The sequence below is a fragment of the Dunckerocampus dactyliophorus genome, chromosome 2, assembly GCF_027744805.1.
Source record: "Dunckerocampus dactyliophorus isolate RoL2022-P2 chromosome 2, RoL_Ddac_1.1, whole genome shotgun sequence".
NCBI lineage: Eukaryota > Metazoa > Chordata > Actinopteri > Syngnathiformes > Syngnathidae > Dunckerocampus > Dunckerocampus dactyliophorus.
Window position 1 is genome coordinate 11,311,642 of NC_072820.1, and position 16,829 is coordinate 11,328,470.

The window sequence follows — 16,829 nt, forward strand, 5'->3', positions numbered from 1 at the left end:
CGATATCATTAATACCAAGGTATCGATATTGGATCAATACTAGCGTCATGAGATTGATATGTTTCGATATATCAAAACATGCCCCTTATTTTCAAATGCAAATGACGGCAGGTATGTTGTCACATTTTCACTTTTCTGGTTGCCAGTCAATCACAGGGGCTCATATAAACAAACAACCATTCACACTCAAATCAATCAATGCATTTATTTTCTATCCTGCTTGCCCTCGTTAGGGCCACGGGTGAGCTGGAGCCTATCTTAACTGACTTCGGGCAAGAGGTGGGTACACAGGGAACATATAGACAGGGATGGGGAACCTAAGGCTTGGGAGCCAGCTGCGGCTCTTTTGATGACTGCATCTGGCTCTTAGACATGTCTTAACACGATAAAATTGATTTAGAGAAGCGATTGGCTGGCAACCAGTCCAGGGTGTACCCCGCCTGTCGCCTGAAGTCAGCTGGGATAGGCATGCCCAGCATGCCCCAGCATGCCCCTGTGACCCTAATTAGGAGAAGCAGCATAGAAAATGGATGGATGGATGGAAGTTCAGAGTAGAACCGCTGCTCCTCCACATTGAGAGGAGCCAGATGAGGTGGTTTGGGCATCTGGTCAGGATACCCCCCGGACGCCTCCCAGGGGAGGTGTTCAGTGCATGTCCAACCGGTAGGAGGCCTCGGGGGAGACCCAGGACATGTTGGAGAGACTATGTCCCTCAACTGGCCTGGGAACGCCTCGGGATCCACCGGGAGGAGCTGGAGGAAGTACCCTCTGGGCTTCCCTGCTTAGGCTGCTGCCTGCGTGACCCTTGAGAAGTACAAACTGAGGCACAATGACACATTTCCAAAGAAAGAAACCATTTATTACATTCTTAAAACCACATATGATGTATCCCAATGGACAACAATATATATTGAGCTGTTTGACTCACGTATTCTTGAACTAATATACCTCTTGTACAAGGAAAGAAAAGGGAGACAAACTAGTCTTTTTTTTGTCTGTACTGTTTCCTAATCTTTCTTCAATTAAAAAAATAGATTACAGACTTTACAAGACAAAAGTGGAGACACTTAAAGAAATAAGTGGATAAAACACAAATAAGTGAAAATCACAGCAAAAAAATAAAACCCCAATATTAAAATTGATCTTTAAACTTAGTTGATTTTTTCTTTAATTCCTATGTAAATTCTCATAAATTTTAATGTTACAATATTAGGACAAAAACGGGAAGGGCTCTGACAGTTTTGTGAGCAACATTCACAAAAATAGAACTTACGTCCACAGTGATTATGGTTGTGGGGTGCAAAGGTGTACACGGTGAGTACAAGGCTGGTAATAAAGGGACAAGAGATCACAGCTAGCTCCCTGAGTGGCAGGCGGCAGGCCCTCAGACTCTGCCCAAAAAAACTTCACAGCTCCCAGAGTAAGACATTATCATCTCAATGTCAAAACAACTCGCAAAATTTGGACTTTTATGCTGACATGAAATGAGCTGAAATGGCCTTGAGGGACCTTGCTTGACAGAAAAATAAAAAGATAAATGAGAAAAGTCTGACTAGCATTGAGGCCCTACTCAGGGGGGCAGCTGGTCGCTCTGTCTGGCATTAGACTCGTGTCCAGTGAGAGAGGGAAGTATAAGTGCTTCTCATTCAAACAAGTGTTGGGTTTGGGACTAAAAGGGGAGAGGAACAGCAATTGCACAAATAATACAGTTGCTCCAACCAGCAAGGAGGGGTTATGATACAAATTGTGGACCACCAGGACCTTTAAAGAAACGAGACTAACAAGAATGATTCAATTATACTACAACTGACTGCTGGTTAGAAAGAACTGGGGGCACTGTGTGTCCCCCTTTTATGCAGTTCATGAAGTATGCATTGCTTGATCTTTTTCTTTAGAGTCCTTTTTGTCGTCTTCTCTCTTCAGGCAGGGGCCAGGGGTCATCAGCATCAGAGCTCAGTTTAAATGCCAAACAAAGGCCATTTGTTTCCTCCATTGCGTGGACATGCTGCCTCTGCTTGCAGTTGCAACAAGTGTTTGTTCACTCTCCAAACTGCTGTCAAGGGAAAGGGTGCAGGGTTGTTGTCATGGAAACCTGAGAGTACTATATAGAGAGGAAAAAAAGTCGGGAGTCCAAATATCAGCTTCCTCTGGGTACATCCTTCTATCCACCTTTCGCTCAGAACTAATCTCACTCACTCTTAACACTCTCCATAGTCTCATAGAGTCATCTATTTACATTCTTATTTAAAATATTTCTATATAAATGTTTATATAAATTAAAGATAATTTCATCTTGCCCTGTCTCCAAGTGGCATTTGCAAGGAAAGGGGGACGTGTGGGACTGAGGTTTCTCAAGAGCCTACTCAAGGCAGCACCGAACACAGGCAAAATGTGTGTGAAAGAAGTGGCTGGAGGAGGTGAAGCTGTGAGATTGATGTATCATCTTGGTCCCTTGGTCCCTGTCAGTACATGAATAGGGCGATGTCATTTTGTATGAATATGTGAGCATACCATACTGAAATCTTATTTTCTATGTATAAAACTGTCTAGGTGTGACAGGGTTATACATTCACTTTTGTTGGGTTCTTGCTTGTGCACTGGTGCTTGTCATTGAGGTACATTCATGACTGGTTGGGTGATCCACAGCGGATCGGATGTTGAACTTGGATATGTCTCATGCGTCTGCTTGTTGGTGCTGCTACAATTCGCAGATGAGCATAAGAGCATGCATGGTCTGTAGTGTAAGGTGCTTTGCCTGCTCGGAAAATGGAGGACTACTTTGGAATCACGGGAGACTGAGTATTTAAAGTCATGGATTGTCTTTTAACTGCTGGTTGTTGAGCTTTAACATCTTTGTCCTACTCTGTCACTCCTTTGGCTTCCCTACACTCCCTCCATCTCGTTGTCAGTCTTTCTGTCTGTCAGTTTGTCTGTCTATTGTCTGCCTAGCTGATGGTGGAGTCGGGCAGCGACATCTCGCTTCCAAACACTTCCCGGTACAGTGGTGGAAAACTGTACGCGGTCTCTGGGTGGACCAAACGGAAAAACTCCAGTTTATCAATGTGGAGGTTGCAGATTGATTTCATGGTAGGTAGTTTAGACAACATCTGCAAAGAAAGAAGAGATACAGTGTGCATAATTTGTCCACGTTTGCATAAGTACAGTATATATTCACCAAGCTTCATGGCGGCATTGTTTACCTTGTCCAGTTTCTCTTCAGAACCATTCTTGTGAAGACTGTGCTGCAGAGCCAGGTAGACTTTCTCCTGGAGCTTCTGAACCTTTTGGCCTTCTGTCAGCCAGGGCCGATCTGGAAAAATGACCATAATTGCACATTATTTAATGTATCATGACATTATTTTTACTGAGCAACTGATAAGGTAAATTGGGTAGCAGGACACACTTTGGATGTATTAAGGTCTTATTATCTGAGTAAAGCTTATACTGTATAAATGTGTTATATCCTCTCACAGATGTCTAATTTCCTGATAGATGAGGCAAGATGCATTTAGCTTATTACCCAATTTTCGTAATCAACACTAAATACATTAAATAGGCCTGCATTAATGTAATATGAGAGCTACAGTATAAAAATAAAAGAGGGCAAATAGTCACCAGGGGAGAGAAGGACAACCCCACTAAACAGCGCCATCTCTTCATCAGACAGCTGGAGCCGGCAGAGTCCTTTGCCCAGTTCAAACACTGCACTCACCAGGTCATCACAACCTGAATAAACCAAAAATAGATATAAATTGTCAAAAAAAAGAAGAGAAGATGATTGCAGATATAATACAATGCCGTGTCAAAGGCTTTTACTCTATTTTCGTATCTATAATCTACTTGTTTATGTGAGTAAGTGCAATAAAGAAGCAGTGCAATAATGTCAGACATCTGAAGGGACAAGAACCCCTGCTTTGACGCAACAATGACGCACTGTACTGCAGCCTCTTCTATTCCTTTTCATTGAAAATACAAATGTAGTACCGCTTATTACTCGAGAGGGCAGTGTTGAGTCACAGTGGCATCTAGTCAGCCCTCAGTTCAACATGAGGATGTCATGGGGCTGCCCAAATGCAATACAAAGGAAGAAAATAAGCCAAGCTAAGTGACTTTGTTTGAACCATTTACAAAAGATAAAATATAGATGGTTAGTTTAACGGTGGCAGATTTTCTTGCTACAAATGTAGTGTTGACCTAATGGCCTTGAAAAAGGTAGATAAACCTTTTGACTCTTAAAATGCACCTGGATTGTAGTATTACTAGTATTACTGCAGTACATTGAGTAAACATGAAACATCTCCACCACTAACTTCTCCTAATACTATTTAAGGTGTATATATGTTGAGTTTGGATTGCTCTTGTTGTATCTACATTATGTTCCTTTAACAGTGTACTACTCTACAATTGGCAAGGTGTTGGTCTTTTGAAATGACCAGATTTTAAGGATAGGACGCAGCAGACGTTGAAATACAGGGGTGTCCAAAGTGCAGCCTGGGTGCCAATTTTGACAGGCAGAAAATACAATTAATTAATGAGAAATATTATTAGATATTACATTAATTTGCTTTGTCACCATAGCTAAGATGTGGATGTTTTGATCAGATACAGTGGATTGGATTGGTTTTAGCATCCTTAATGTACAAAATGTTCAAAGTGGCTGCCCGCATCCATCATTGTGTCTGTATACAGTCCTTGGTGGAAAAAGTTTGGACACTCCTGTTCTCAAGTGTGTAGTGGGGGTTACCAGAGTTTAATATGAATGTGTTGGACCTTTTGTGACAACATTCCCATGTGATGCTCACCAAGTGCTTTGAACAGCTGGGCTGAAGCAAATTTTCCGCTGAAGAAAATAGTGCTGTTGTTGACATTAAAAGCCCGGCACATACGGATCAGCAGAACCTCCAGGCATCCTGAAAGGGCAGCCATAGGGGCAAAGATATGGAGAAATGCACAAAGAGGAGGTGGATGGAAGGAGGACAGAGAGGGACCAAGATACTCCAACATGAACAACAGACACAGATGTAAATTTGCATTTAGATTAATGTTCAGCATATATGTGACAATTTGAACCATTTAAATATTTATATCCACAGATATGTTTTTTAAAGAGTTCAAATATTTACAGAATGTAAATACATTGTCAAATATATGTTATTTTTCCCCACACATATAAATATATATGTATATATGAAGAAAATGTTTTACAATTTTTTTTCCAGAATAATGTTTTCTCCCCATTGTCCAAAGAAATGGGGCAAAAGAGAAGAGAAGGTTGGAGACAAAAGACAAAAAGGAACTCAAATTAGCAAGTTTTTCTTTCTTGTTGTGAACTGGATTTATAATAGTACACAGTCTGGAATGTACACTGACCTGCTTTCAGCAATATAATCTGGTCATTCTGACAAAGATCCATAAAGCCAGCAATTCGTTTGGCAAATTCCACCACGTACTGGATGGCATTGGTAATGTGGTGTGCACACTGCTGCCACATCCATTCAGCTGACTGATAAACAGAATAAATTTGACGTATCAGAATCTCGTCACCACTTGAATGTTGTTTCAGTGGATCACCACATTAATTCACCAACTTTTAATAGATTCATCTCATAGTCTTTTACAGAGATGTTATTCAGGACATGACAAATAAACATACGTGACAGGGAAATAGTATGTACCTTGTTCTGAAAAGAACGTGATTCCTCAGGCGTGTATTGCACCCAGGTGAATCTCTTCATGTCCTCAGCACTGTATTGACATGTCTCTAAATGAGACTTCACAATATTCTGAGTGATTCGGTCTGCAAAACAAACAAAAAACGTACACACATATTTACCACTCAATGGATTTGAATGGAATCAGGTTTAAATTTGGAGAACATGCGTGGGTGACAGTATGTAACAGTGATTTTTTTTTTACCTTGTCAATTATTAAGGCAGAGTGGCCATGCGTCAGTACCAATCAACATTCAAAATCAAATCAATCAAAATTTCAAGACCAGTTGAAAAATTGCAAGAATTTACATTTTGAACTGTTGGATCTTAAGGAGGTTCTAAGTAGAGCTTGAAAATGTAAAAAGAAGAAATGGGAGTGAGACAAAAAAATTCTGAGTAAGCAATTTTTTGTAAACAAGCATTAAACTGAAATAGGCTGTTCATTCGCTGATTAAAAGTTGAAGACCACAGCCTTTAAAAGCCAAAATCTTGGCAAAAATGTGGAAAAAACTGTCATGATCGCTTTATGGCAAAGGCAAAAAAGCTTTCTCTCTTTGAACGCTGTCGGATTGTTAAACTGCGTAAGCAAGGCCTCTCGCAGCGCGCCATTGCTGCTGAGGTTGGATGTAGTAAGACAGTCATTTGAAACTTCTTAAAAGATCCTGAGGGTTACAGAACAAAAAAGTGAAGTGGTCAACCCAAAAAAAATCACCGGCCCTGACCCGGAAGATCCCTCAAGACACATGTTGCACGGTGCATCCCTGATGACTCTCGTTTGTGTGGTAATGACTGGGTTTTTCAACAGGTCAACGCTGCAGTTCACAATGCCCCTGACAAAGGACTTCTTCCACTGGAGTAACGGCACTCTTTTGGACCAACCTGTGTTCTCCCCTGATCTAAATCCAACTGAGAACATTTGGGGATGGATGGCAAGGGAAGTTTACAAAAATAGACTTCGGTTCCAGACAGTGGATTCCCTCCGTGAAGCCATTTTCACCACCTGGAGCAACATTCCCACTAGCCTCCTGGAAACACTGGCATCAACTATGCCCGAACCAATTTTTGAGATAATTAACAAGAAAAACAAGAATTTTATTTTAGTTTTTTTTTTTTTTTTTTTTAGCTATGGTCTTTTACTTTTGATCGACTGATGAACAGTCTCTTTCAGTTTAATAGTTGTTTGCAACAAATTTCTTACTCAAAAAATGTTTTGTCTCAGTCCGGTTTCTTCCTTTTGCATTTTGATCCAACACTGCAAAAATAAATTCTTGCATCTTTTCAACTGGCCTTAAAATTTGGATCAGGAATGTATGTGTTTGTCCATTTGTTTCTTCAGTTAGCAAACTACTTCCTGGTTCATGGAGGAGGATAAACAGATGGGTGATGTCATTATGATTGTAGTGGGTAGATTTTTATCCATTTGCTTTACAAAATGTAATATAGTGGTGGCCTAAGGCTTTTGCAGGATATTGTAAATGAAATAAAATAGAAATTTGACCTGCTAATTGTCCCATTGAAACAATATTTCCCACAATACACACTCACCAGACAATTAATTAATTATTTTTGTATACTATAACAACTACATACATACTTGCTCAAGGACTCAACAGCATTTAGCCAATAGCACACCTAGTGTGGACTATGGGCACTCCCATACACCCACAAGGTCCTTTCTCATGTTTGTTTGCTTAGAGTTCACTGGATTGACGTCAAACTAAGACAATTACTTAATCCACTTAAAACGAATTTCAGTGTGTTGTAACCTGTGCACGTAGCGGCGTTAATTGCATTCAAGTAAGTAATTATGGTCAGCATAGAAAACCTCCTGTGAAACTAGCTTTGCGGTGTCAAAATCTGCACGTACTTCATTATGCGGAGTCAAGGTCAAACATGTAAGTCAAGTAAGGGAAAGTACAGCATGTCTTTGTGTCAAGGGGGACTTCAAGGGTATTTCAGCCTAGAGTATTTGAATTACTGGAGTCCAAAGTGTGTTTTTTGCGATACTGTCACTACTCACCAAGGTCTGTTATTGAGCAGTCATCAGGTAACTGGTCCAGCAGTGCGTGTGTGTCCCCAAGCAGTGGATGTGTGTTAGAATGTGTGTGCAGCAACTGGATGCTCCCGCTGTCTGCCCCATCCAACATTGTCTGCTGTGGAGAATTCTGATTGGACATGGATGAGGAAGAGGAAGAAGCGGACGATGAGTTGGAGGTGTTTCCCGTGCTGGTCCCTCCGCTACCGCCCAGGAGCTCCAGGCTGCAGTACTCGCTGGCTTCCTCAGGGGTCAGTGGCAGGTCGAACAGATCGGGCAGTGCTGCAATGTCATCAAGGTCGCTGAGGGTGGAGGTAGAGCCCCCGCTGCTGTAGGAACGGCTCAAACCTTCCTCGCCGTCCTCTCCGCTACCGCCACATGCACCGTCCTCCCTGGGTAAGGACAGAGTGGTGGAGCCCCCACCTCCAGAGCCCACACATTCCTGGGACTTCTGGTGTTTCTGCACCTCAGCATAGAGGCTATCACGCTGCTTTTTGGACATACGACCAAACTTTACCGCTGTTGAGAGAAAACACATTTACCTTTAATAAGTATACATATTATACATATTACAAATACATACTGTACATTGAAATTTGGCTGCAGCCTAACATACATAATATGGAAAAAAGTACAGGTGGTCCTCGATTTACGACATTCCATGTTACATCGTTTCGTGGTTACATATGTGATCCCATAAATTAATTAAAAACGTAAATTTGGCCCATAAATACAAGTCTTGCTCGAGACCTAGCTAAAGCGTGGTGCACCGCGGAAGAATAAAATATGCGCTCACTATTGGCCGCACTTGTTTGAATCGTTTGACTCTCGAGACCGTCATTAAGGATGAAGATCGTATTGTAATGTCTACCTGGACGTTGTATGGATGAGAAAGAGATGGTCGATCAGCAATCTCTTCAGTGCAAAAGCTAAGCAGGCGGCTGTCGGCTGAACCACGCCAAAACAGCATCAGCAAACTCAACTCAACCATCCTCCTCGCGCAACCACGCAGGATTCATGACACATTCACATCCCACAAAGCTCTTTAACACTACACATAACTGCCAGGTTGCTAATCCTCTGAAAGCACCAGCAACTAACTAAGCACTGTGGTGGTCTTGATATTGACATGGACGGTTTCACATGCTTTTGCTTTTATATTTTGTATTACTGTTTCATTTAATTCTTGTATTTAGTGTTTTACTCTATATGTCATTCATGTGTTCTGTGTACAGTGTGAGTGACTGAGGAGTTAATGTAGATTAGATTTAGAACTCGACTTACATCACAGTCTAGGAACGGAACTCGCACGGAACCCGAGGGGCACTTATATTACAACATCTGGACATTATCTATAAGAGGGGAAAATACGGAGCAAGTGCCGTTTTTGCAGCTATAACATGAAGCACTCAATGTAAATTGTATGCATGTTTGAAATAAATTAAACCATAACCAAAACAGCATGCGTTCTTCTGGGAAGACTTTGTGTGAATTTTTCCCCATCCATCTGGCCATCCAGACAAACGTTTGTGAGTTCAAAGGCCACTGAAGTTTGACCCGAGAGAGGGCCTGTTGGCTCACAATTCTCTGTTGTAGTTCAACCCAAAGGTGTTTGAAGGGATCAAGGTTATTTTGTTCAAAGATGTGTATTTTGTCAGAATGGTGTTCTTATTGATGATGAGCCATGTTTCCACCAAGCAATACAGTTCAGTTCTGCTCTCCATGCCGTGATCAATCGTGTGACATAACACCAGCATGACATAGTGTAACCCACCATTCATTTAAGACTTTAATGTACTTTGGTGCTCTGGTTTTTATCTTTTGACGAGGAAAACATAAAAACTGTACTGCTCAACAGAAACATATCCTTACAGGACTGTATGTTCCAGGCAGGGTATCCAGTTTACCTAATGACAGTCTATACACTGTTTGTTTCCTCTATGCAGCCCCCCCAAAAAGAGAGGCGTCTTCTAACAGCTGATGTGGAACATTAACGGTGAGGACTTTAAATTCTCATGGTATCAGCTTCAATTTAGAGGAATGCAGGACTTGGCTGCACAGTAGAAGCACACCTCCTCATCTTCCATTTTGTAAGCTTTAGCTGGACATCTCACAGCTGTGTTACATTTTGAGTACGCCACAGAAGATAATCATAACGTTATATAGAGGTATGTTTGTTCTCTATCCTATTTACCATCTCGGCTCATGCCCAAGGCCAGACACTTCTGTAGGCGACAATGCTGGCAGCGGTTGCGGTTAGTTCGGTCGATCAAACAGTTCCTCTGGCGGGAGCAAGAGTACATGGCGTTGTTCTGCTGGCTGCGGCGGAAGAAACCCTAAAGCGATGCATAAACACATGCCCAATTACCACATGCACATTTGACTTATGACAGGTTGTTCAAAGTGTGATTGGGTTTCTTCTTTACCTTGCAGCCTTCACAGGTGATGACCCCATAGTGGATCCCCGAGGACTTGTCCCCACAGATTTTACAGGGGATGACCTCGATCTGAGCTGCAGGACCAAAAGCAAGATTGAGCAGGTTAGAATGTAGAAAATAAATGCTGGACTTGACAATGGGAAGAAAACATCAGTCAAGTGGTTAGCATATACAGTGGAGATACCCGCCAATTGCTACAACAAGTCAACAAAGGAACATACCCCTAGAGCCTGTGAGAGCGGGAGTGCAAGATGGCTCGACAATTGACGGCACGGCTTCAGACCCCCCCTTCAGGTTTTCTATGGTCTAACTACAAAAATGTTCCATTTATAAATAAGGAATCCTACTTCGTGGAAACTCACTTCTCACGGTTGGTTCTGGAACCAATTAACTGTGATAAACGAGGGACGACTTTTCTGTGCACACTTCTTGTTTCAGAGTGTGTGTGTGTGTGTGTTACGTTGCATTTTTTAAAATGATGGAAACTAGATGACCGATGAGGCCTCGCTTTAATGCATTTTAATGTGTTTTGGTATTAAACTTTCAGTAACAGTTAAGCACTAAGTTGGAACAGCAACTGTGTTTTATGCTCTCTGATAAGCACAATTTCTGTTACTTTATGGTACTCTTAAAACGATGTGAACTTTGGCTGTCTTTTTGTTCAGGTTATCTGTGCTTTGCTGTCTTGTTCTTTCCAGGTAAGAATCTTGAACAAAATAGAATCCTTTGTATCTTCTGTTGACCTAGAAACGGCTCGCCGTGGCCTTATCTCGTCACAGTTAGATGGCTGTAATTCTCTGTACTCGGAACACTATTAGAGGGTCATCTTTCACCTCCAACTGACACGAAATGCAGCTGCCAGGCTTTAACAAACCTTAAAACTCAGCATATTTTGTCTTTATAAGGCTAAAATAGCTAAAAAAAATGTCGGCTAAAATAGGCTGAAAAGTTTGTCCGGTGCAAATCCCCTTTGACAGGAGCCTGAGACACTAAGTTTAGGCCGACATTTAAAAGAAACAAAAACAAGTACCCTGTAAAAGAAGTCCCACAAACTGCCCCACAATGTGCACACTCTCATACAGGACTGGAGAAGACAACTTGCCTTGAGCAGTGTTTGTCTGCACCCTGACTGTGGCCCCCGTGAGGGAACATAGTGCACAAACAGATAGGCGATCACATGACTGTTGCACAGTGACATGAACAAAGAGGCCTTCTTTCTTGGTAGAGGAAAACAACAATATGATAAGATACGGCCTAAATTTTACACCGTTCTCCCATGCATATTGTGTACAGTGTACAGTAATGGATATATCTGAGGAGAGATTATTATGCTCCAACAAGAGTAAAAAAGAACCACAGATCCCCACTGTGTTTGCCTGCTCGGTTCTTAAGCTGTTGACTAAAATACTTCAACTGATCGGGGCAGCTGCAGGCATGTAATGGAAAAAAATACCCTCCACCCCCCCCTTCTCTTTCTGTGAGGCTCTCCTCTCCCCCGCCCTCATCTCACGATTATATAACTCTCGTCTGTGAGCATTCCTCACAACACTCATTCAGCTGGCTCACTCTAGCAACACCGACAACCCGCCCTCCCTGGGTTCTCATCCTCCCACTGGCTGAGCGGCAACGGCAGCCGGCTTGGCATTGGCTGAGTCACCCATCGCTCGGGCGCTGTAGCCTGTCAGCCCATGTGGACATTCTGTCCCACTGACACACTTTCCCACTGCAAGGGGAGGGAGGAGGAAGGCGGGCACAATCACCGTGCTCCACAGACGAGTTTTAAGGTGGAGTTCTACAAAGAGCTCGCCTACCATATTAAAAACATTTTCCAAAAGGCCTGGAGCTTGCATCAGAAAAATGGTGTTGCATAACAGTAAAATAGGTGTAATTGCAGCAATACTAGAAAAACTGGCCTTACCAGTTCATTTATTTCCAATAAAGACAGAGACTATTTTCCTAGTCATAAACACCAGATCATGTTTGATCATGAAGATATCACTTCTAATATGACCAATCTACTGTACATGGCTGTAGTACAGACATAGTAGGAAACCTGAATGCCAGTCATTCGGTTTTCCACCCCTCTCCCCAATCTTTGACATTGAGCTTCAGTGCAGCCGCGTCTATTCTTGTCCAGTGCTAAGAGCCAGAAATACAGTACAGATGCCAAGCTACCCATCATATTAGTTGCAATCCCACATGTATGTCTCCAGTCTCTTGTCCAAAAGCGGTAAGGGATATGACACAAGTCCAAACTTGGGGAATTGTTAACAATGAAAGCAAGACCTTACAGTAAAGTAAAAAAAGAAGAAAATAAATGTTGACATCCATTTCTTGAAGACGACCTGTCTGTGATATGTAGAAGGCAACATTTACTTTTAACCCAGAATATCACAGGTGACACATGCAAAGCGTGACAGGTGACAAAGCACATGCAGCGCTCGACATTTCTCATTCACCAATACATTTACTTGGTCACAAAATCTATGAGGGAAATTTAACAAACGAGGTGAAAAGACACACACATATAATGTTTTTCTCATAGCTGGTGGATGAGCAGTATATTGAAAAGCCAAACCTGTTTAGGAAAAATTCTTTTAGGGGGTGGAAGAATAAGGGTCTGGACAGCGACTTTATTCTTTCCAACATTCTCTTTTTGGTATCCAATGTGGAACTGCCAATAATTGTACAACAGTCCGTGGGCCAGTGTGTCGAATAGTGAGTGTGTAAGTGTGTCAGTGAGTAAAAAATTAATTTTGACCGGCCACATGTTCTCCCTCGCATGCACAGTCACATGTGTGCCAACAACCATAACCCATGTCAATACTTGCGCAACTAGTTTTGATGGCAGTCCAAGTTGTTTCATTGGCACATCATAAGAATTGTCGGTTGCCCTACAGCACCACCTTGATTGAGTTTTTTTGGAAGCTGTATTCTTTCCATTGCCTCAAAGCAAAATGAAGAATCATCTTGACATCACTGCTTTGTTCTGATTTGCGCTAATTGTCTGTATTATTTAGGCACACATTTAGAGAGAAAATTGGCACTTTGCTATGATGTGCTTGCGACTGAACAGATGGGTTGACAGCATTGACAAATTGCTTTTTGTTTAAGCAATGCTAAATGCACCATCTAGACTGATGGTGCAGCACAAGCACAGTCGTCTCACCACAACCGTCTGCATGCACCCTAGCTTCCTCTATTAAAATAAAGTAATTTTTATTTTTTCAAATATTACTTACCACACCTGAACTGTACTCAATTGGTGCCATGTACAACCCAGAATGGAAAAAACAATCAACTAACTGCTAAGAATTTGATTGATGATGTGGACTGGATTGATGATTAATCGTGTTTTGAAGCACATGAGGCAAAATATAGTGAACGACTTTGCTGCTCTGTTGACTCAGTCTTATATAGTCAGCATGCAAAAACAATTTAGTGATATAGCAGATATGCATGTGCTTAAGCTGGGATGTAAAGACTAGACGATGTTTTTTCATCGTTAACAGGTTGAATGACAAACCTACATATTCAGTGCTGTGTGCTAAGAAAGGGCTCCAGTTTGTTTACATTTGGATATCCTGCCTGAAAGGGGAACCTCCCAGCACCAGGGGCCCTCTCTCTGCTTCTTCTGACACCCCCACCCATCACCTCATCCCTCCCACCACTGATTCCCATCCCTCCTTGCAAAAGATCCAGACAGCCAAAAACAGCCTAGCTCATGTCGTGCAGAAAGTCTCCTTTTTGCACAGGACACGACTTTAGCAGACGTGAATGCAAAACACACTTATACAATCAATCAATCAATCAATCAGCAATCAACAAGCTGTCAATAAAAGATAACGTTATTGAATTTTTTTGCATTTGTTCAATTTGAATTTGTTGCATTGGTTAGAAAATACTGTTATACAAAGTGATCTTGACGAACCATATTGCCTATATCTTGCTATGCTATGTGTTGGCTATGCTGGTCAAGTTCAAGTGCATTGACGAGCAGTAGGAAGACATGTTGAAGGGCGGGTGTCAGTGCGCGCCTGCACATGGCGCAGCACTGCCGGCAGGCGCTTCCCTCAGCCGCGCCCCCTCCCTCTGCTGCTCATGCTGTATAATGTTGGGTGACATAACTAGGTCAGTGGAACAGCCAGATCCCTCTCCCTCCGTACAGTCACACAGCCGGCCATGCTGTCACGGCCATGCCATCACAACAACACCATAACCACCACCAATAGAGAATGTTATTAGACATGATAAATTATATTTTGAGAAACTACTTCCTAAAAAAAACAACAACAAAAGACTTGCATTCATACATATTATATTTTTGATAGTCGTAACCAGACACAAGATACAATTTGACTATTTCTGTGAAATGATGTTCCCCCTTTGGAGTTGAATAACTGCTTAGCAGTATACAGAATCAAAAAACATCTCGATGACATAATTCTAGCTTTTAGTTAACAGCAACCCCCTGCCATGCCCCTCCCTCTTTGTATTGCATAACTCCAACATGGATCCCTAACCAAAATGTACATATGGTCTCCCAGGTGAGATATGAGTCATATTCCACTTGCAGACAGATTTAGCATAAAAAAGCATAGTTATTTTAAATTTAGACACAAAAATCTGATGTTTTGAAATACTGTTGATATTAAATACCATTACATGTTCTTTAATTTTGAATACATTCTTATACAATTCATGTATTTTGGGGCAAATAAATAATTTGTTGGACAAATAAATAATTTATTGGCCAAGCAACAACTCTGTAGTTCTTCCTCCCTGCAAGTGAATTTAAAGTGAGGGCCATAATCCCGTCATGGGGGGATTAATGCGCATTTGGGAGCAAAACACGCGCACTCCAAATGACTTTGCGCACACATGTGGCAGCTTCACCACTGTTAAAACACGCCACCTTTCTCTGACCAACTCGCTCCAAACATGCATGAATTAACGTAATACACTTACCTCTCATTTTGACGTCTTCTTGTTAATCAATCGATATGGGAGCTTGGCTACATTTGGTTGTCCTGCAGGTGACAGGCTCGATGGAAGGAAAAGCACCGTGGAACCAGCACAAAGTGGCTCGGTAAATATTAACTTCGCCGCTACCGCAGTCAGGAGCTCGTAAAACGCGACAAGGAGAGCAAAAGACAAAAAAGTGTCCTCTACCGCTCGGTCAACTCCGATCGAAATAACGGAGTGAAGAAAGTCATCCTAAACGCCTGTGAATGGCGTGTGTTCGGCTAGAATAGAATAGTCCCAACGGTGGCTTCCTCTCAGTCTACCCTGCTAACCTACTTTCTCCAAGCGTGGACTCTCACATGATCTCACCGCCACAAGCTCCTCTCTCAGCAGCGGCGGGGGCGCGCGCTCGCGGGGACGAGTTTAAGGTGGCTGAGGAAGTTACAAGAAGAAGGAGCGCGCGCTCAACATCCCGTCACATCCAAGCTTTAAGAAACGGTTGCAATTGTAGTCCACTGTGCCGTCAGTTAAGAATCATGAGGCGGTTTTTTGCATTCAATATTGTTATTTATCATTATGTCATGTCATGTGACTTCAAGAGGTACATCTGAACAACCTAATGAAATCCAGTGGAGGAGCTGATTAAAAAATGTTGCCTTTACATTGACAATAATGCTACATACTACATGTGATAAACTAAATATTAGTTTTGCAACGTTTTTAGTTTTTCTATGCCGCTTATCCTCACTATGCTGGAGCCTATCTGAGCTGGACTGGTTGCCAGCCAATGGCAGGGCACATATACTCCTCCAGAGTACCCGGAGAAAACCCACAGGCAGAACAATGCATGAGATGAGATGGAGATTCGAACCCAGATCTCCTAGATCTCCTGACTGTGTGGCCAACATGCTAACCACTTGTCCACCATGCAGCCTGTAAAACTTGCAAAAATGTCTAAATGTAATGTCTGGTCACACAGGTCACACACTTTCTATTTCGTTGAACAGCCTCTAGCGTTGATTATGGCACACATGTGCTAGAGTTTCATTAATGTTTTTTTTTTTCTTGTATTGTATTGATCGGACCACTGCTCAAAGTCTTATCCAGCACCAGCTCCAGCATCTCGCTTTAAACCCTGTGCAGTGTTAAGGAAAAGAAGAAATAAAAATGGAAAAATAATAATAAAATAAGATTAAAATGTAGTAAAAGTGATAAAATAGGATTATTAAGAATAAATAGGAATAAATTAGAATGAATGGAGACTTTAAATAAAACAAATAAATCAAAAGCATTGATGATAAATACATGAATACGGGAGTAAACATTTGGACTGAACTCACAATTTTAGTTCATTTCTGTATATAAATTGAGCAATAGCTTATTGGTGATAATCAATAAATTAAATGCATTTCTTAATATTTGAATTTGGCATAATCTATGTTATTGGGGAGACGTTATTGTTGATTGTTTTTAATCGCCAGCAGCATCGAGTCTTTGTGAGTTGTGTCTTTAATGGAAAACCGCACTTTTTTTGGAATTTTGCCCATCATCGACAATCCTTATGTGAGACATGAACACAAAAAAAGATAAAAAGAGACAGCTCATTACTGCACGTAAAGGGACACATCTATACCACCTACAAAGACCGCTATTAAAACACCTCCAAAAACCTCCAACACG

General features: G+C 41.7%; 1 protein-coding gene across 1 annotated transcript; it reads right to left on the reverse strand.

Annotated features, from left to right (window-relative positions):
• Positions 1 to 834: 834 nt before the first annotated feature.
• Positions 835 to 15,561, reverse strand: rorcb (RAR-related orphan receptor C b). Its single transcript, XM_054767954.1, has 10 exons — positions 15,153 to 15,561; positions 10,173 to 10,258; positions 9,941 to 10,082; positions 7,732 to 8,265; positions 5,676 to 5,797; positions 5,371 to 5,503; positions 4,803 to 4,910; positions 3,616 to 3,726; positions 3,201 to 3,310; positions 835 to 3,107 (listed from the first exon to the last, which is right to left on the reverse strand). The coding sequence occupies exons 1-10, from the start codon at positions 15,157 to 15,159 to the stop codon at positions 2,946 to 2,948; spliced, it is 1,515 nt and encodes a 504-aa protein (XP_054623929.1). The 5' UTR covers positions 15,160 to 15,561; the 3' UTR covers positions 835 to 2,945.
• Positions 15,562 to 16,829: the final 1,268 nt, after the last annotated feature.

Bases quoted from the DNA above. Each gene is read 5' to 3' on its own strand.
- rorcb (XM_054767954.1), bottom strand. The intron at 5,798-7,731 runs GTGAGTAGTGAC...TTTGTTTTGCAG, and splicing joins CTGCTCAATAACAGACCTTG to ACCGAATCACTCAGAATATT. The intron at 3,727-4,802 runs GTGAGCATCACA...TGGTTTATTCAG, and splicing joins CCAGCTGTTCAAAGCACTTG to GTTGTGATGACCTGGTGAGT.